The 20,518-nt window shown below is 41.6% G+C and overlaps 1 protein-coding gene across 2 annotated transcripts in view; it reads right to left on the bottom strand.

Annotated features, from left to right (window-relative positions):
- cwc22 (CWC22 spliceosome associated protein) overlaps positions 1-9,243 on the bottom strand; it is a 38,607-nt gene extending 29,364 nt beyond the window's left edge. For both annotated transcript variants that reach the window (XM_076264275.1, XM_076264276.1), the window contains exons 1-2: positions 9,168-9,243; positions 6,803-6,917 (exon numbers count right to left, since the gene is read on the bottom strand). In XM_076264275.1, coding sequence (XP_076120390.1) covers positions 6,803-6,917; positions 9,168-9,230 — 178 coding nt within the window. In that variant the 5' untranslated portion in view covers positions 9,231-9,243. The remainder of the gene's footprint in view (positions 1-6,802; positions 6,918-9,167) is intronic.
- Positions 9,244-20,518: the final 11,275 nt, after the last annotated feature.

The following is a 20,518-nucleotide window of genomic DNA, read 5'->3' as shown; positions in this document are numbered from 1 at the left end:
TTGCCTCATCCGCATTTAATGAAAACATGGTAATTTTGAGTTTTACAGACAACTCAGTTTTCCAATCTCTCTCAGTCTGTGTGTGCTCATGCAGGAGGTCTGCGCATTTGATAACGACAATCTGGAGACGGTAATTTTGTCTTCAGCAACAGATTGTATAAGGTTGACAAGAGGTTGCGATATGGTGAGGGACAGGTCGTGTTGCGCTATGAAAGAACATGCGTAGCCTACTTTCTAAACATAAAAACGGTCAGCCATAGATAAACGTAGCCTACCTCTGTCGTGGTGGCTAGTTGCACCAGGTAGGGAAGATGTCCTGAAGTGCACGAACGTTAACCTTATGGCGGTCTTCTGATTGGTGGCGTGCTAAAACGTTTTCCTATTGCATCCATAAACAATTTGTTTAACTTTTGACACCTGCCTTGCCTTCCTTTAGCAACAACGCATCCATGACAGCTAGTGGCCTTGCCAAATAGACGCACACAAATCATGACGCTAATATGCGAGGTTCTGGTAGGCCTACTGGTTATGGTTTTGTGCTATAAATTAATAATATTTTATAGCAAAGTTTTGAGTTGACTATTTTAATTGTATGGTTATTTTTTGTCAACATACACTCACAACCTACTGTCGTTAAAAGTAAGGCCTAAGCAAAATAGGCTACAAGCTGTCTGTGCGTCACAAACAGACTGACCCCCTTACTCAACAGTTCGCGATGATGACAGTGATATTATTTTTTTATTTATGCCAACACGCTCAGTCAAAACCTTTCGTCGCAAATTGTGAAAAACATTGTTGTACATGTCATAACAGACGGGATAATAAATTGCATAGGCTACGGTTTATATTGCGTTGCTTTACACATAATGTTAGTTGCATTGATTAAAAACTGTAACAATAATAGTAGCCTACATCGGGTGGCATAGCGGGCTATCTGTTCAAGTCATACTGTAGGACACCCAAAATGAATGACCTCCCCTGACAAGAGTTCGTGATAGTAAGAAATTGTCTACATTGATGCACGGAAAGAACACAGCCTACGCTTCTTCTCCGAATTCGCACATAGAGCTCACAAGATCATATCCAAAAAAGTTAAACGGATTGGCCAACCTCATCAGCTGTCTCTAATGTGTCACTATAATCCAACTTTTAGACCGTTATAGTCCTCCATACGTGTTCTTTTTTTTTTAAGCAAACGCCGAGACAAGTGTGTAGCTACAACATAAACAATGCGAAACTCATGGCTGACGTAGGCTTCTTGAGCGGTCACTGATTGAGACACAGAAAGTTCTCAAGAACACTATTAGGTCTTTAAACATTTACCATCACACACATTAATTCATCGGACCTAATATTTGTAGTTGCCTTAAAAAAGGAAAAGCAAAGGTGATAGTCTCCCCCCCCCCCCCCCTATTTTTTTTCTCATCGGATCTGCATATGACATTTCTAAAATCAAATTGACGGAAATCCGTCCTACGACGGAGAACTTTAATCCTTGCATGCCATCAGCAAGGACACCTGTCGTTTCTGTCACTGTGCGTCTCCTCGGTAGCAGGTGACTGCACTGGCCGTCTCCACAAACCCAGTCTGACATTTCGGAGCAGGGGGAAGTTAATGTTCAATAACAGAGCCACTCAATCGGCGCTGGGGAGCATGAAAACTCCATTAAATAATTATGAAGCGGACAACATTCAGCACAGCTCCCTGCCCGGGCAAGTGAGTCACAGCCAGTCATAGTCATCAGCCTGCTGGGCTTTTCACTGCTTCCCTCACACTCACCACTATTCACCTCCATTCAGTATCTACCTGTAATGGGTGATATATAACCTTACCTAACCTTCACTCCACGGCCAAATACAGCTTTCAACAGTCAGCCAGTGCTTACATTCCATGTGCCTTTTAGAGCATTTTATGCACTATCCCAACGCCCGCCACCCTCCCCCCCCCGTTTAACTGCGACATCAAAATGTTGTACTATTTTGGAGTTAACTGAATTATGAGTTTACTGAATTTAGAATTAAAGGTCTAGAATTAAGAGTATGTACACCATAATAAACCACTGATATTCAAACATAAATTTTTTATTTTTTTTTAAATCACTCTTTGAAAATGGAAAGGATGCCAGGCTGTACTCCTTTCAGCAACATCTTTGACGACCTGCTTCTTAGCGCTGCAAGAGTTCTCAACAATTCCAACAGCATAGCTGCCCTGGAATAATAGCATATTAATGGGCCGCTGTTTCAAATGTACACCAGAGACGACATTCTGGGGCTGGAGTCATAAATTCCTAACAGCTCTCCGCACTCACAGCGAGGGGTTCCTCGCAGGCAACGACAAATCAACTCCGAATCCAGAGAGCAAGGCTCTTCAGGGGTATCAGCTGCGGCTGAATTCACCGACACTTTGTCGAGGTGGGCAGTCTAGCCTTCAATTTGCAGGGACGTGGTGGTGGTGGTGGTGGGGGGGGGGCTATAAGGCAACATATCAGTACAGCAGGAAATGAAAGGAGTTCTATTGAATTCTGAGCCCATTTTGAGGTGGCCATTAGTTACCCAGAATGCTGAGGGCCGTTACCTCCTACCTGCTTCTAAATTGCCTTCCCATCTAAATCGAGGACGCAGGCACTCCTGCCGCTACATAGGGGGTGAGATTTTATGCAGCACTTAACATCGACAAAGATGGACCAGCCAGGAGAGATTCATTACATAGCCTCCTTTTTATACAACGGGGCATCTCAAAACAAGCAATTTCCCAAATCTTGCTCAATGTTCAGCTCTATAAAAATGACGGCCTGGGTAATTGCCTCTAATATCTTTCCTCCCTCGAGTGCAACTATGGTATTTTGCAACGAGGAAAAGACTTTAATTCTGTTCAATAGGGAAAGTAAGTGAGGGCTATAGGCAGACAAAACCACTGCAAACTCAATATTCTGCAGAATCATTCAATACACTCAGGCTTTGACACCAGACATTGACTGGGAAGCTGAGATAGTGATACAAGCATTAGCAACTTTAAATAAAATAAATAAATAAATAAGTTTTGCCCTTGGTCACTATTTCCGGACAGCAGAAGGTTTGGGTTGCCTTCTCTCGCCGATCTCGTATTTGCTACAGCTCAGAAAAACAGCTGATTGGGAGCATTATCTGTTTACGGACACCCAGGCAGGGAGCCACTGGGCGCAACGGCCCAAAATGAGGCAGAGAGGCTGGGAACCAGCTGATCAGATCAACCGGAGGAGGAGGAGGAGAGTTAAAATGGGAAGGTGGTGGAGGATCAAGGCCCCAGCACTGATGGAAACACAGCTTCGACTACTCATCATTGTGTTTCAACAATGTGAACTTTTTAATCCTGTGAATCATACTCTAGTTTTTGATCATCAAAATGACTTGTAATGCAGCTTTCTTTTAAGAACCTATAAATAATTCAGCCTACCCAAAGAAATATCAGCATGGTAATAACCATAACAAGATCAAGTTATTACAGTGATAAACTGTAGTCTAAATGTTCAGTTAATATAATGTAATTTGAAAATGATTAAAAAACAATGAAGACAATACGACATGGAGACAAATGTTACCCTCTTATGCCAACTTAAGGTAAAGTTCAGGTACACATATGCACTATGACCTAAATGTAGGGTTAATAAGAACTTTTTACAGTATGCTATGGCAAGACAATGAATTTGAACTTGTCTGCAGAAGGCTTTGTCTTGTACTGTCCTGGCTTCATTAGATGTCCTATCTGTACACGGTGCTAGTAACTAGGGATGTCCGATATTGGCTTTTTTGCCGATATCCGATATGCCGATATTGTCCAACTCTCAAATTTCGATTCCGATATCAGCCGATACCGATGTCGATATGTGGGTTATTTTTCCTCAAAACTAATTTAGGTAACATCACATATCTCCTGTTGTGGAATTAACACAACATGCTTAATGTTATTGTGATGCCCCACTGGATGCATTCTTGAATGCAACAAGGCTTTCCAAATTTTAACATTGTCTGTGCAAAATAAGAAAAATACTTCAACTTAATTTAGGGAAAAAGTGCCATGTTTATTTTTATTTTTTTTTAATTGTCTCAAACAACAGTTTGGATTACACTCTCCCTGAGATAATCTTGACAATGCCCACAACAAATAGGGCAAATTTGACTTCTTCACAAATGATAAAACATTGTACCTGAACAACTATGTGCAACATAGCAGAATGTAAAGCCAACTAAAATAACAGGCATAGTGTATGACAGGCTACCCTTTTTCTGTGTTAAATGAGCCTGCATTTGTAGGATGCTTCATGAACTGTTTCTTTAACTAAAACTCAATCACCTTAATTGAATGAATGCACAAATATGAGTCACGGGTGTCTGTTTTTACAGACAAGACAGACCCTCACTCTAAACCCGTCCTTCCTCATATACAGATATCTAGGCTATATTTAACATTTATTTTATATTTGGCCTGTTATAAAATCATGTATTGAACAATTTAAGCACAGCTCAGCTTTAAGAAACTCAAATAGCCTAGATGCATGCTTAGCATTTTGTGATCATGAAGGCTACTTTCACAAACTCTTATAGTCAGCTGTCCTCTGATTTACCGATATCTAGGCGACATTTGTAATATTTGTTTTGTATTTGGCCCGTTATGAAATAATGTGGAACAATTTAAACACAGTGTAAAACTTAAATCCCAAATTTGGAGACATCCATGTATGTTGAAATTTACTGCAAATTCAAAACGGGATTAGTCTGGAACGGCTAACTGTACAGGGGACTGCTTTACACCTTTCTGTTCGGTAAGGTCTGCTGTTTATTCTGATATATGGTTTGTCATGTGTTAAACGAAGGGTTCTGAAGTATTCCACCGAGATGAATGGGTAGGGAGATGGACGCAAAACCTTCGGTAGAATTTATGATTAAATTGAATGATATTATTTACTTTTCTCGCGAACCGTTCACCACAGCAATTAGCGGCTAACATCAATTAAAAGCTGAGAAAAAGCTCTTTCACGTGATACTTGTGATGTCTGTGTGATGAGTAGCAGGGCTCTACACTAACATTTTTTTTCAGGAGCACTTGTGCGCCCAAGTTAAAAAATGTAGGAGCACAGACAAAAATTTGGGAGCACAGTCAGTTCTGTACTTTACTTACACATAATCTAACATTATACTGCAGCTAACAGTTAAACATGCCAGTGCACCAATTGCGAATATTAAGAATGACTGACAACATTTAGGCTACAGGAAACAGGATTTTAAAGATCAGTGCCTACTTTATTTTCAGTCTGTTCTATTTTCCTACATTTTGTTAATGTAAAATAATATAATACATTGCCATATTTGCATTTAGCCTGTATATCAAGTATCCTGCCAAATGTAGGATAATTTATTTATTTGTGAATCCATCTATAGCTAATCCAAATATGCCCATGGTGACCTATCTGACTGCATACTGCCTAATAGACTACTACTACTAAAACAGTCAATTTTCTCTTCCACAAAACCCAACATTAATCAAGGATATATGTTTTATACTTTTAGTTTTTATTTGAAATATCTGCATTGATGGGGGCAGTAGGCAAACGTTAGGCCTACTTTCGTTTTGCACTTCAGCTTGTATTCGGTGTAAACAAACATACATGCGTGGAAGCCTGGAGTTGTCAGTAGTGTTCTACCTTTGAATAAAATGGGAGTATTACGGGAGGGTACTTTTGTGCCGGTTCGTTCGCTACAGCTATATTTTGCATATTGCAGCCAATACGTCAACTGGGCTAAAAGGCATGTTAGGTTACCTTTCCTTCTCTCACTGCATTCTCAGAATCTCATCCTGTTCCTCCTATATCCAATGAATTCGGTGGATAGAAGAACTAATTTCTTCAATCTTTGCATCTTGGCTGGCTAGTCTAACTTTCCGCTTTTTCTGCGCGCTCTTGGATTTGATAGAAGCGACTACTAGCGAGTCACAACGCGAAACTGCTAACGTTGATGGGAGGTGTAGTTTTTATGCTGCATTCGCGACGTGATTCTATGGTTTGCACCAGTAATGTTTCTCGATATTGCGGTGTATTTTGTAGACAAACATTGACATGGTTAGAAGTCATTCGCACCAGTGCGCCTAAATATTTTTTTGCACTCGCACGGCATCATTTTTACTCGCATGTGCGAGTGAAATGGGCGCACTGTAGAGCCCTGAGTAGGATGGGTTAATTTGGACGCACTTTCTTTCTTGCGCTGTCACTTTCTCCACTGCGTAATTTGGCCATAGGCCATAGGCTAAATATATATCGCTATTAGTAGGACGCAAAGCAGAATATTTAAAGAAGGGGGCACCAAGGCCACCGTGGCCTGTAAACCTCTGATTTTCAAAGGGGCGTCACGGCCAACGCAAGGGGCTACTACGGCCACGAGCAAGTTTGTTACTGCAGCCATCCACGCTTGTTTGTATGCTTCAAGACGCAGATTGATGAGGTCATCATCTGTGCGCCGGTAAACGCTTCAGGAGCGCATAGGCACTATTTGTGTGTAACGCAAGCATTATGTTATCGGTTTTAAGGCAAAAAAAAATCCGATAACGATATTAACAGATATTACATTTTTATGCTAATATCGGGCCGATAATATCGGTTGGCCGATATTATTGGACATCTCTACTAGTAACACAATAAGCAGGCTGCACCAAGACACAGTGGGAGATTGTGGGGATGGCAGCAGTGTCAGTGGTGGTGGTGGTGGTGGGGAGAGGAATCATTCGTCTTGCAGGAGAAATCTCTGCTCTGACGGGTAAAGTACAAGCGACTCACCTGCCCTCCGCCGCCCCCTCCCCCTGGTCTCGGCTCCATCATCACTCTCTCCATCCTCTGACAGGCTCCTGCTGCGGCTCCTCCGGGGGCTGTCCATTACTGCTGGGCCGGAGTGCTGCACCATGGGGGAAGAGAGAGAGAGAGAGAGAGAGAGAGAGAGAGAGAGAGAGAGAGAGAGAGAGAGAGAGAGAGAGAGAGAGAGAGAGAGAGAGATGGAGGGGAAGAGATGGAAGCAAAGCAGGGTGAAGGAGGTGTGAGTCCAGGGAGAGAAATGGGAGGAGGAGAAATAAAGAAGGCAAAGAGAGGCAGAAAAAGGGAAAGAGATGGGGGGAAAGTCAGAGAGAGAGAGAGACAGAGATGAAAGAAAGAGAGGGGGATGAAAAACATAAGGTCAAGAGAGTGAAAACACAGTTCAGATTGGTGAGCATGCGTCGCTGGGAGCAATGGGCATAAATAAAGGAAGTCCCTGCCAGCCATGGAGTTCCTCGGGTAGACAACCGAGAAGCATCTGCATACTATTACTACAGGGTGCAGGAGGGCCAGAGCCAGCTGAGGCAAGGTTGTAGGGGAGTCAGAGAGTGATTATGGAAATCCAAACTGCGGGTCAGGAAGATTTAATTTAAACCAAACTCAGGGCAGCAAAACAGTAAACAATAGCATTATTTAAATATGCAAAAATATCACACTGAAATTTGCTTCCGCCTCTGCTTAACCCAAAAGAAAACAAAGCAGAATCGAAGAGAGGCGTGTGCTTTTTTTAAACAACTTTGCCATCGTATACCAAGTCCACAGCTGCTTGATGTTCAGTTTCAATCCGAATTCAATTTGCCATATCAGCAGAGCTGGCAGGAGACGGAGTGACCCTCTCTTTGTCTCGTGTTGGTAATGCAAGCCTCAAAGCAACACACACTCATCCCAGGTGTAGATGGATACAGCAAAGGGAGGGGGAAAGAGATGGAGGCATTTCTGAGATCACCTCTGGCCTGCTGTACTCTGCAGAAATGAAATGCCTTAGGAGACTGTTTTTTTCTCTCTTGCACTTGTCTATGCCCACTGCTGTGCTAAGCTTGCAAGTCTGTACAGACACATACTTGACTGTGAATGGGTATTGCCATTCTGCAGATAATAGACTACTTGTGCCTGGGTAAGCAAGTATTACCAAGCACTTCATAATAAAAGAAAAGATTCAAGAGCATACTGCTATTACAACAGAGTTTTCTCTCCAGGACAGACATAGGCTATACCTAACCCAAAGAGGTGAAATCCAAAAATCAATGGATTGGAATGGAAAAGGTTGAGACAACTGTATGTATTTCAAATTAAATATAAATGCATCAATACACACAAAAGTATTTACATATTCTGTTTTGACATCTGCACTGAAAAGTAAAAATCAACAAAATATCTTAAACAAGCAGCATGCACCTGAAGATGCCACCGTCATCATAATTTACCATTGCTTCAACTGAGCAGCCATTTGAAAGCTTATTGGTTTAGACATGGGGTTAGAAATAACAAACGAGGGTTGTAATACCATTGTAAGTGTATTTCACAAGGTATAAACTGACAAGGGCCACCGTACTTCACTAATGTTACTATGACGTTTACTTATGCATGATCTGATTAATAGCCTGATAATCTAGTCAATCCATATGTTAACCGTCGATCTAACATGAGCATGCCAATAAAAATGTAAATATGTACGTTAAGTTCACAACTCATTTCATTGAGTTAGCAAATAACTTACATATCGATAGTTATTTGACTTAGCAAGCTAGCGTTCGTACACATACTAGTATACATTCAGTTGGGATAAAAAGGCAATTCCGTGTATCAAAACTAGACAACACAAAGGCAAATCAACAAAGATTAATATGTCTTAACTCGCTAACGTTAACTAATGTACACTGGATATACACAACCACCACATAAACTTCAATCCAGCATTACGTTACGTTACAGGCTATGCTAAAGTTAGCTGGCATTAAAATAACTAGTTGATCTATTTGTCCCAACTTCTCTCTAACATTAGACTCTTCTCACGATAATTAACTTGCCTTTAATCACGAAACCCACTACTTAACACATAACTACACAAATAACCACAAGGACTATATTTCTAAAACGTGCAAACTTTCGCTGTCTAGCAAAATGCTACCAACAGTGCGCCCATGTGTTTGTAAGTTAACGTAAGTGGACATGTTAGCAAGCTAGATACTAAGATAGCTCTTTGTATAGTCCTTAAGGCCTGTGCTAGTTCAGCTAAGTATTTATATTAATATAAACTCCACGACATACTCCAAAATGATCTTCACCTTTAAGTACAGATTTACTATTTTATTGAGCCAACAGAACAGCGTCTTACCCCATCTTCAGACGCGTGTGATAAGCCTACTTCGATTTCAGACTCGTTCGATTCAGCCGCCATCTTCCTGCTCCTCTTCCGCAAGTACTACTACGGAGAGCTGCGTGATCCAAACAATCGAATCGCCTTTTTCGTTGGACCAACATAACGGAGCCAGAGAATGTTTGGACGGGCTCTGACGGAGCACAAAAGCTACCTTGCAATTTTACAATGGGTCCTCTCTCCTCAAAAATATATAATAGTAATTTCAAATGATACATTGGAGGTCACTTAAACGCATCAGTCACTTGTCAGAATTGATAATGACATAATTCCTTAGAAATAAATTCATGGATGTGATAATGCAGAGACCAAATTCCTTGTAGCAAGTAGGCTATACTTGGCCTAACCTGATTTACATTGACATTGTTGGCCATTTGACACACAGACCTGTAAGAGAATAAGTGAAATTCACAAACAAGTAGCCACTAGGATAATCAATGAGGCTGAACCAAATCAGCTTGGGATGCCCTCCCTACATCATTTAGTATTGCCCATTGTAGCCTAGTAGGCCTAATCATAGGTTACAACAACAATCACCCTATTTCAGGAAGCCTAATCGGTATGATTTGGCAGACAAAATCATTCTCTACACAGCTACCAAACTATTTTCCCATCACATATTCCCATTCCCATGACATGCTTTTTTTCAGTCTCAATTCTTTACGACTATAGCTACTCATCAGCGAAAAGTCAGCCTGGTAGTCTTTTTTAATCTGCTCAATGTACACACACACACACACACACACACACACACAGAAAGAGAGACAGAGAGGGTGAGAGTGAGTGAGAGAGAGAGAGAGAGAGAGAGAGAGAGAGAGAGAGTGAGTAGAGGGAGCCAAGAGCAGAGATAGAGAGAATCATCGATGTCCCTTGGGCTAGACGAGGTAAGTCCTGAGTTGACCCTGATGCAGAGGAGACACTGTGCTCTAACTCAATTTGGCCAGGCCATGCCACAATGCCTCTGTCTTTACTCACTCTGCACGTGGAACAAGCGCGCCCTCAGCCACAAGCAAATGAACCAATAGCCATCGCACCAGCAGCATGGAAAAGAGGAGGGAGGCGAGGTGTGGAAAGGGGCGAGGTGGGGTGGTGGTGGGGGGGGGGGGGCATGATGTGTACTTTTGTTTTTTTTATTTTTTGCAAAGGTCATGTTAGAATAAATGTTATCCACTTCTGTTGCCTTTCATCACCTTACCCTATGAGAAATTTGGAGATTTTGAAATAGTTAGAAAACGATTAGAAAATGCTTGACCTCATTATTTTGTCTGGTCATTATCCATAGTACAACATGGAGAAGGATGTGCATAACATCAAAACAACATTTAGTCATGATAAGAGCTTGTCTTTGCATATGACCAAAATGTTCTAAAAAAGCGTCATGGTCATTTTGTCTTTTGTTAACCCAGAATTGTGTGCCTCTCAGGTGATGACCAAGGCTGTTTGAAAATAGTGTCTCTCTCCCGCAGGCAAGACTTTTGTTTGTGTTCACTTGTGTGTTTGTCTGCTATTTTCTTTTTTAAGCTGAAGCAAAGCATAAAATGCTTACAGCTTGGTGGCATATCGCTCCACAAGGCAGGCCCTTCATAGTGTGGTGACCTGCCCTTTATTTTCATTGCTGATGCTCTCCTCCATTGTCTTATTCAGATAAGGTTGTTGTATAAAAGTATATATACTCTTTTGATCCCGTGAGGGGAAATTTGGTCTCTGCATTTATCAATCCGTGAATTAGTGAAACACACTCAGCACACAGTGAACACACAGTGAGGTGAAGCACACACTAATCCCGGCGCAGTGAGCTGCCTGCAACAACAGCGGCGCTCGGGGAGCAGTGAGGGGTTAGGTGCCTTGCTCAAGGGCACTTCAGCCGTGCTTACTGGTCGGGGTTCGAACCGGCAACCCTCCGGTTACAAGTCCGAAGAGCTAACCAGCAGTGTTGTAGTCAAGTCACTATGCCTCGAGTCCGAGTCCAGGTTCGAGTCCTCAGTGTTCAAGTCCGAGTCAAGTCCAAGTCATTAAAAAAAATTTCCAAGTCAAGTCCGAGTCGAGTCCACTACTCATCCGAGTCAAGTCCGAGTCGAGTCACTATTGATCCACGTCGAGTCCGAGTCGAGTCCAAGTTGATAAAGTCGAGTCCAAGTCCAGCACTAAAGTAAGCATAGCCTACATGTCGTTCCATTTTTTTCCATTGCAGATGAAATCCTTAAAAGCAAAACGGACAATCTTCTGTCTCCAAGCAGGGGTGCCATCACTTGTGTGAAAGTAGTATTGCCAAATTTCTTGCCAAACCCAATGTGTTGTATTTATTATATCGGAGAGAATACCATACCATAGCTATACCATAGCCTATAGGCCTACTCATAATAAATCAGCAATCCACATCCCAATCACACAGGCCATTAAGTCACATTATGCTGTTACTATTTGTGCAACAGGCCACGTTCATTTCAGCGAGATGAGTGAAAGAAATGTTTTTTAAGCTGCCATCGCCATACTATTTGCTACGATATTCACCTGTTAGAAATAGAACACGTTGCTATTTCCTTTTTTTCCCTGCAGTGAATTAGGCTATCAAATCGCTCGTTTGAACAGTAACAGTAATCCACTGTTAAAACAATTCGTGGTTTTAAATATAGTTGTTTCTGGCCTACCCACGAGAGGTTCAGTTTGTCAGTTTCACTTGCGCAGACACGTAGGGCTACATTGACACTACATGGACACTCTACTAGGCAATGTAATGTTATGCTTCTATATTTTATGACACCAAAATTAAGAAGTATGCTATATCTTGATCGGGAAAACGTTTCGTTTATTTTTCTTTCATCCGATAATAGCCTGCTGCAAATTAACAATTGACATTAACCATTTTGATTTTCAGTAATACTAACCCACTCTACATCTCTCTTTCTTCCCCCTTACTGTACCTCACTTGTGAGGTATATCATCACCAGTCATCAACCATCCGTGTGTTGGCCCTCCTCTCACCCATCTCACCTGAAGTCCCATCCTCGACTGCCCTATTACTGCCCCCTATCTGGACTCCTGGCCCGTACAGCCTAGCGACCCACCACCAGCCTATGACAACTCTGCCCGGATTACTGGCCCATCCGCCAACCCACCACATGCCCCTCGAAAACTCCCTTCCCCTGGACAATCCCAACGCTGGACTATTGAACTTTCTGTCACTAAATCAGGAATAACGAATTACCATAACGGATACGTAATCATCCCACCTCTTGTAACTTTCAGCTCAAGTGCTTAACACCATGTCTTATTCTCTACACCCAACTATCATATGCATTTGTCATGTATACAGACCTTACTGTCATGTACTGACCCTAGGCAGATGGGTCAGGCCCTTGAGTCGTGGATCTGCTCGAGGTTTCTTCCTATATATATCTCCAATTCTAGGGAGTTTTTCCTCGCCCCTGTTACCCATGGGCCTCTCTCTTGCTTTTCTTTTCTTCCTTTCTTTCCTTCTTTCTCTGATTGCCTACATTCTGTAAAGCGCCATGATACATGTGTTATGTTTTGGCGCTCTATAAGCACAATAAATTGAAAATTAACAGACAGAAGCACGGCAGGGCACGCCCCGAATGAAAATGAATGAATGGAAGCTCGCTTCTCGCGTCAGTCAGGGAAAACACTGTTCACCAAGTCACGATGATCAGCTATCCAGCAGCAGTGTGTGTTGTTTAGCCTAGGCTGAGTGTAATCTTAGGTAATGTTATGTCATGTATGAGAACTAATACTGCCTGGCAATAGCCTACTACATTGAAATAGCGGCGGCCATATCTCCAGGCATTTTGGTGTTAAAGTTAACGTTAGTTTGCTTTGCATGTGAACATGATGTGACTTGCGATGTAGCCTACGCCCTACGACACGAAGCAGTAGCCTAACATTCCCTTGAACTAAAATTAGTATTATGAATAATTTAGATATTAAAATCATATAGCAAATTATAGCCTAATGACATACTACAATTATAGCCTTATGATATATTACAAAAAAAAGTCGAGTCCTCGACGAGTCATCGCGAGTGCGAATGCACGAGTCCGAGTCCAAATTCGAGTCATCAGTGCTCAAGTCCAAGTCAAGTCACGAGTCTCTAAATTTAGCTAATGACTCGGACTCGAGTTCGAGTCTCGGACTCGAGTACTACAACACTGCTAACCAGTAGGCCACGGCTGCCCCCACAACGTTAACAAAACCAAGGCCTGTAAACTATCACTGTTCAAATCCAGTGTCCAATGTAGGCACTTGAACATCTATGCTGAGCTCAATGTATGGACATTTAAGTGACAATGTTATACCATAAATATAGTCAAAATCATTGTTTCATTGTTTTTACGCAGGGACAAGAATTAAAAGGCAGAGGCATAACTTGAAAATAATTAAGTGTATTTATCTATGAATGAAACATGGTACAATATTGGAACTTTCTAAAAGATTATACACTGAGCTTTTCACAGATACGTATTACTACTACCCAGGTAACACACCCATCTGGCCCGCATGGGTTTTTACTTTGGTTTAGATGGGCTTCAACAAAGTGATTGATAATGACTGACTGACTATTATTGTGTTACATGCTTCAAATGTAAAGCACTTTGAGCTGCATTCTGTGTAAAGGTGCTATACAAATAAAGCTTATTATTATTATTATTAATATTATTATTATTATTATTATAACTAGGCATGGGCTCAGAGTGAAGGGAAATCATGGAAATCATTGTTGACTTTAGGAAGGCCCATTACCATCAACGGAGCATCTGATTGTTGACAGCTACAGATTTCTAGGCATAAACATCTCAGACACTCTAACATGGTCATTGAACTCCAAGTGCACCCTCAAGAAGGCACAAACACGCTTTTATTTTCTGAGGCATCTTAAAAAGTTTGGCCTAAGGACCAGAGCACTTGTGAATTTCTACCAATGCACCATTGAGAGCGTTCTTTCTTTTTGCATCACAGTGTGGTATGGGAGCACAACCTCCCATGACCGTAAACAATTGCAAAGAGTTGTCAAGTCAGCAGACAGGATTACTGACGCTGACCTACCTGAACTCCACAATATTTACACTTCCCGCTGCAAGAGAAAAGCTGATTGTATTATTAGAGACCCCAATCATCCCGCTCATGCTCTGTTCTCTCCCCTACCATCCAGGAGAACTTACCGTAGCCTAGCATTAAATCCAGCACAACCCGTCTCAGTAATTGTTTTTTTTTCCACAGGCGGTCAGACTGTTGAATAGCTGATGCACTTTCTGTCTTGCCAGTGTTGTAGTAGTCGAGTCCAAATTTAGAGACTTGACTTGGACTTGAGCACTGAATGACTCGAACTTGGACTCGGACTTGGACGCGGACCATGCAGACTCGGAAATTGAGACGAGGACTCGACTTTTTTTGTAATGTCATTAGGCTATAATTGTAATATGTCCTTAGAATATTATTTGGTAGCTTATAGAATTTTAATATCTAAATTATTTTTAGTATTAATATTAGTGCAATGGAGTGTTACTGCTTCATGTCATAGCCTACATCACACATCACGCCATGTTCCTACAATAACGAACGTTTAATGGCGCCAAATGCCTGGAGACATGAATGCCCCCAAGGTTGTCAGTTTTGCATTTAATAGTGACTCGACTCTGACTTGACTCAGATGAGTAATGGACTCGACTCGGACTTGACTTGGAATTTTTTTTAATGACTTGGACTTGACTCGGACTTGAACACTGCGACTCGAACTTGGACTCGGACTCGATAATAGTGACTTCTACAACACTGTGTCTTGCACTGTGCACTTTAGGCCTATGTCTGTTTTTGTCTGTTGAATGTCTCCTTGTCTGTTATACTGCATGAGTGACGGAGCAAAATGCATTTTTTATTGTATTGTAGGCCTACTAAATACATATGACAATAAACTAAACTTGAACTTGAACTTGAGTGGGCTTTTCAGTGGGTTGATGCTGGGACCCACATGGGCAGCCCAAATGAATATATATGGGCTAGAACATGGGTACTTTATGGGTACTACATGGATCCCACATAGGCAACCCAAATGAATATTTGAATATAACGAATATAAATGGGCGGTGGTAGTGTAGTAAGGAGCTGGGCTAGCATGCAGTAGCCTGAAAGTCGTCGGTTCAATTCCCAGCTTCCACCATTGTGCCCTTGAGCAAGGCACTTAACCCCAAGTTGCTCAGGGGACAATGTGATCCATTGTAATATAGCTGACATATGTAAGTCACTTTGGTCAAGAAGTGTCTACTTAATGTAATGGTAATGATAATATGCATGGACTGCAAATGGGCTTACGAAACATGGGTACTGCATGGGTCCAACATGGGCAACCCAAATTAATATACAGAGGCTAGAGATGGGCTTAACAAACATGGGTACTTTAAGGGGTCCCACATGGGCACATAGGTTTTCTTAAAGAGAGTTAGAGATCAGTAGAATTTGGAGTATGTTATGTTTTGAGATGAACCTCCCTGTTCCCAACATGAGTGTGTTAGGTATTGAGCATGTACCAAGTATCAATGGTTTCCTATTAAATGTTGTCTACTGTGGAACAAATGTTGTCTACTGTGGAACAACATATTCAGACATTTTCAGCATTTAATCTCAATATTATCTTGAGATTATTATTATGTTGCAATAGTAAGTACATCTGAACACCTACTCAGTAGATGCCTTCACTTGGGCAGATTATTCTAGGCCCTAGATGGGTGAAACCTGGATAACCCATGTGGGCCCTACATTACAAGTTCCCATTATCAGCCCATCTTGGCAGATAACTGTAGGTCCCAGATGGGTTAAACCTGAGTTACGTGGGCCGTGCATGACACCCGTGAAGTGCCCATCATCAGCCCATCTGGGCTGACCCATGTAGGGCCACAAAATGGAGATGGGGGCTTAGTTTGTTGGATGTCACGGGGATGCAGAGCTAGAGTTTAGGGTGACAGCAGCAGGAAAGAAGCTTCCTCTGAACCTGGGTGCTGAGAGACCTGTAACGTCTCCTTGAGGGAAGTGGGGTGAACAGTCTGGTTGGGGTGAGAGCAGTCTTTGATGATGCTGCGCGGGCCCTACATGAAGGACCCATCATCAGCCCATCTGGGCTAACCCAAGTAGGGCGACCATGGAACCCGAGGACAAAATTAGCTGAGCCCCAGCCTGGTAGCCCAGATGAGGCCCATTTGTCAGCCCACAACTAACCCCAGCCGGACCTCAAATATTTGGCACAACATTAATAAAGCATTGTACTTGAAGACAAAAATTAATTGATACCATGTGGGTACAAAAAAATGGGTTTCCAAGACTCTCAGTGTCACTCATTTTGCACTTGTTCCAAATGGAGGACCTTATATAAAATCAGTGGCCATGCAGTAATTAACTTATAGTCAAACCAGTCATGCTGAGAACATGCTCGTCTTCCATCTTACAACATTTGGGCAGTCTATAAATACTACTTTTCAAAGATATTAATGTACAAACATGGCCTCCAAGATAAGGATTTATCAATTAATTAGGATGTGGTTGTGAAAGCATTTTTGACAATGATGAAAAGTCAAGGGTGAAATGTATGGTTAGTTAGTATAATATAGTATAATATAGTTTTGGGACCTAAACATTATGTAGACCATTTTCGTGGATTATGTCTAATATGAGACAGAATGACCACTTAGGCAACAGGGGGAATTCAGTGGGTCTGTGAGATGATGTGCAAATACATATGGCAGGCTTAAGGGTAACTGAAACCTGATGGCGGGACAGCTTCAAAAGACACATGGAATGACCGACATAGTCAAATTGCAAAAATACACATTTAGACACTGAAAAAAAATCACATTAAATCATATTTTGAGAAATGCATGTTACCATCACAAGGCAAATTCAGTAGCCTACAGCATCCAATCTGAAATCAGATTATTTGTTGAAAGAGCTCATAATATGACAACAATTTTAATTGTTGTTGTATCAAATCACGTACTGGATGCCAGCCAGATACATTTATTGTATCCTAATAATGTGGAACAGACCTCATATTTCTCACTCTCACATGTGTCAAGAGACATCAGCCTATTGACGGCTTAAATTATGAAAACTTACAAAAGGACAACACTGCCATCTACTGGTCGAGAGAAATGGCTACTTTTTAATATTTCAATTAATGGCACCCTTACACCAAACAACGTTGACAAGATTTGGGAAAGATTCTTGAAAGATTGGAGTCTTTTGATGAATGTCACCCGTTCAAGCTTTACTAAAAATACTACAATCTTTCAAGAATCTTTCCCAAATCTTGTCAAAGTTGTTTGGTGTAAGGAGGCCATAATTGTTAAAACAGACTGTGTAGTTCACAATGTGAAAATGCATGGTGAGATACTCATAATGATCTGTCATTAGAGATCGCAATGAAGCTGTAGGCTACAGTTCTTCTGTAAGTGGTCTGTAAGTCACATATTTTAAAAAGTGAAGAGGTAAGAACAAGACCTAAATCACATATAAATAAATCACATCAGTGATCCTATATTGCCCTACAGTGTAGGGCCTACACAGATTCTTAAGTTAATCATATTAAATTAATTTGCTTGACAAGTCATAATAATAAACATGTATCTAAATGCTGAAAAATGTTGTAACATCAGGGTTTGCTTAACGGTATGGTTTTACAATGATTTTCTTGGGTTATCATCTAAAAACTTCCAGATGCACTTAAACTTTCCCAAGCACTTACAAATAACATGCATTTCCTAATAGAATGTAATTTCCCAATTAATATGTTGTTGACTGTCAGGAGACATTCACTTCATATAGCAAGGAAAGGTTACTCATTGACACTGGACCATATTCACTAAATAGCGTAACCAAATAAAGCCACAATATTACAGTTTCAAGCTACCATAGACGTGCTGGTGCCTCGCAGTGTCTGATGTGTTCTTCCTCGCCTGCGGAGGAAGAGCCAGCAAAGGTCAGGCTGGTAATGAATCACGCCGTTCCAGATGATTGATTAAGTTGAGTGTCGAAGGGGGGCACCGGCAAGGCCATCTGAAAGCCTCCATGTGCGTGGCAGGAGAGATGTAGTTGGTATGCGCTACCAGAGGCCCAAGTCAATAGGCAGTCGATAGAAAACTGAGGGGATGTGTTCACAGGCCAGACAACAAGGAAGACCAGGGCCAATTTTCCCCCTCTGGAAACTTTATTTGAAACCACTGTGTACACACACACACACACACACACACACACACACAGACACACACACACACACACACACACACACACACACACACACAAGCACATGCCTTTGAGTCAGACCATCATGGACTGATTGATCGATGAATTAGCTGGCTTATCAAACTTCATAAATATGTCTGGTTTGGTCCCTTGCCAAAATAAATCAATAAAAAATAGAAAATCACTGCTCATCTTCCCAGGATGATGCCTTGTGGTTAAAACCCTTCAGGCAGCCAAACCCACCTGTGCATCAGTTTATTCATACAGGGGGCTCGGGGGTTCACAGGCTGGTGTGAAGTGACCATCTGTGGAGTGAAAAGTTCCTGGGCTGGGGCCTCATGCCAGTGGCTCGGTTCATCTAGCGGAGTGCTTTTTCCTCCTCTCTCTCTCTCTCTCTCCCCCTTTCTTTCTCAAGCTCTCTCTCTCTCTCTGGTGCGGTGACATATTAGTTTGGAAAGCTGCCTCCGTGAATGTGATGAAAATGGGCTCACAGAGAGCGAGTGTGGCTGGCGTTGTAAATTATGCTGGCATTCAACAGTACTCCTGTACCGTCACTTTCGGCTGACTTTCAGAAAAAATTACCTTCAAGGTGTCACGGTTACATAAAGTTTCGTTGTGTGTTGAATTGTCAAAGGGTGTGGAGAGTTCAAAGGTCACGGAGGGTTTGAAAATTGACTGAGGTGTTGACATTTCTGAGGCATAGAAATGACAGAAGTTACTTGAAAGAATGAAGAGCTGCCACACTCTGTGTAGGCATACTGAAGAGTAGATAAAAAAAGAGCTCTCACTTCAGCTCTTGAGACAAAAGTCTATCATGCCATCATTTGCTAGGCTAAATTTAGCCAGAGCATTTTCTATTGCACACAAGAGGTTTGGCCAGATTCGTTTGGTCTTGTTTTGCTAGACAGTGAGCATAGCAAGAGAGCCAGAGACGGACGAGGTCAGCTCCTCTAATGCAATATCTCAAAGCAACATCAAATAAAAGGGGTCAGCTGTTTCCATCTCAACTGGAAGAGGATATGAATAAATATCTTGGCAGCTTTATCTGCTTCTATTTTCCATTAAGTATGACTAATAGGTTTTAGCTGACATTGGTCAGAGCCAGGCGTTCAAGCCCTTTAATATAGACAGAAGACTCCCCTTCAGAGAGCATGGAAGGTTATCATTGCATTCATTTTAACATGGAAACAGAAAAGCTACTCATATGATAAGATCTGCTATGAGAGACACAGTGCTTACATCCCAGAATATAAAGAGCTCCTTAGTGGCAGGGGTGATTACAGGATGAAGCCTCACCTGTCCCACTTCTTAATGGACTGTCACTGAATCATATGAGGGGCATTCCAAATCAATAGCATTCCAGCCCAGGCACAAGACCTGCAGAGGGGAAAAAAGTCTGATATACAGAATGATTGCTGTTTTTGTTTGTTTAGGTTTGTTTTTATCACAGACTCAGACCTCTTGTGGCTTTGCAGCATTAATGCTTAACGATTCCTCTGCTCCAGTAGGAGAGTAAGTAAAAAAGAAAAACAGTTAAGGCTTTGAACAGAAACCTGGCAGCATTTGCCAAGACACACAAACAAACAAATAAAATAAACAAATCTATGACTACAAAGGCAAACACCAAAACGAGATCTGCATATAACCTGTTAGGCTTCTAAAATATTTTTTTTTTTGCTGAAAGAGGGATAAAAAGATCTGCTGGCATAGGCCTATTAACACGCTTAAGACTTGAAAGATAGGACCGTTGTCTACCTGTGCTGCATGCTTGAATAATGCAAACTGGTTGAATTTACCAGAGGGGATGGATGAGGCCTGGTGTATTATAATGTTCAATTAAAAGTTTACCTCCTCACTGTAAACCACTTTTTTCATCAGTTCTGTCTTAATAACAAGCCTACTGCTGGGCAAAATGCTGCTTCACTGTGAGCAGATGTAAATAAGAGCGTAGTTAAATGATACACAAAATTCAATCTTTAATAAATAAACTTTATTCATTCAAACTTAATAGCGTGAAAAAAAGCTAAATTCAATTGCATTTCAGACAACCCTCCATTCAGCGACTCAAG

This window comes from Alosa pseudoharengus, unplaced genomic scaffold (genome assembly GCF_046254945.1).
Source record: "Alosa pseudoharengus isolate Yale_2024_CS ecotype anadromous, Long Island Sound unplaced genomic scaffold, YU_APseudo_1.1 YU_APseudo_1.1_scf_3, whole genome shotgun sequence".
Taxonomy (NCBI): Eukaryota; Metazoa; Chordata; class Actinopteri; order Clupeiformes; family Clupeidae; genus Alosa; species Alosa pseudoharengus.
This window is presented reverse-complemented; position numbering and strand designations above follow the sequence as displayed.